A 1,242-nucleotide genomic window follows, 5' to 3' on the forward strand; every position below is an offset into this window, starting at 1 on the left:
CTCCGCACTGCCTGGTTTACACTTGAGCCAGTATCTTGTGATTTCCATGGGCGTCCCTTGAGCAGCTCACCCAAGGGGGGCAGTGGGGCCAGGCCTCTGGGAGGGGGCAGGCCTGGGGGCACCCTTGTCATCTGGTGAAGAGAAAGAACAGGAGAGGGCCGGAGATGGGGGGTGGCAGGGCCTCCATCCAGGTCTGGGGAAGGGCTGCCCTGCCACCCACTGGCTGGTCCAGGCACAGGCGGGGTCTGCGCTCTCGCCCCTAAGGGTGGACAGGCCTCCCCCACTCCCTTCCAGGGTGGCACCCCTGCGTCTGCACACCTGCATCGGCTCCCCCCCCGACCGCGCTCTCCCTCCTGTCTGTGCCCCCCGGGCGGCGGCCCGCGGACGGAGGACGCGGTACTCACATACTTCCAGCCCAGCGTGGTCTTGCAGTTCTCACAGTATATGTCGGCCACCGCGTGCAGCCCCGTGAGCAGGACCCTCTCCTCCGCGGGGCCGCAGCCCACGTTCACCCTGCGCAGGGGGGCGGAGAGACCGCGCTAAAGGTCCCGTCCCCTGCCTGGCTCCCACCCAGGCCCCAAGAGAGCCCACCAGAGCCCAGGAGCTGTCCAAAGAGCAGCGCCGACTCCCCCAGGTCCCCACCCGCTGGCCACAGCCTCCAACGGGAAGGAACGGCCTCCGGTCTCCCACGACAACCCTGCAAGACGGCGGCTGGTCACTAAGCGCTTTGGAAACTCCCAGGACAGGGACGGTGGCTCTGGTCACAGGGGACACTGCGTCCTGCCCGCCATGGGTGGCCTCGGCCCTGAGGAGTTCAGCGGAAGCGAGCGGAGCCACCGCAGCCTCCCAGGGCCACCGCGGCAGAGACAGCGGGTACTCACACGGAGTTGAAGAGGTAGGCCCGGCCCTGGCTCCCCTGGAAGGACTGCAAAGAAGAAGAGGGGCCGTGAGTGGCTGCGGGCTGTGCACCCTGGACAGGCAGGGCGGGACGAGGGAGGGTTAGAAACAAGCAGGGGGGCCAGAAGGTGGCGTGGTGAAGGGCGCAGGACTCCCACGTGGCTGACCGAGGTTCGAGTCCTGGACCTGGCACCTTGCTTTCTCACTCTCTCTCTGTTCAAATTAAAAATAAATAAAGTTAAATAAAATTTTTTATAGGGCGTGTGCACTCGCCAGAAAGACAGAGAGAGACAGAGAGACAGAAAGCGAGAAATCACCCCCCAGGGGGGATGGCCACGCCACAAT

At 65.0% G+C, this 1,242-nt stretch overlaps 1 protein-coding gene across 1 annotated transcript in view; it reads right to left on the reverse strand.

Annotated features, from left to right (window-relative positions):
- YPEL1 (yippee like 1) overlaps nt 1–1,242 on the reverse strand; it is a 13,317-nt gene that overhangs the window by 1,821 nt on the left and 10,254 nt on the right. Inside the window, exons 3-4 of the mRNA XM_006140196.2 lie at nt 882–925; nt 405–513 (exon numbers count right to left, since the gene is read on the reverse strand). Of these exons, the coding sequence (XP_006140258.1) occupies nt 405–513; nt 882–925 (153 nt within the window). The remainder of the gene's footprint in view (nt 1–404; nt 514–881; nt 926–1,242) is intronic.

The sequence above is a fragment of the Tupaia chinensis genome, unplaced genomic scaffold (genome assembly GCF_000334495.1).
Source record: "Tupaia chinensis unplaced genomic scaffold, TupChi_1.0 Scaffold000024_1, whole genome shotgun sequence".
In the NCBI taxonomy this organism is placed as follows: domain Eukaryota; kingdom Metazoa; phylum Chordata; class Mammalia; order Scandentia; family Tupaiidae; genus Tupaia; species Tupaia belangeri.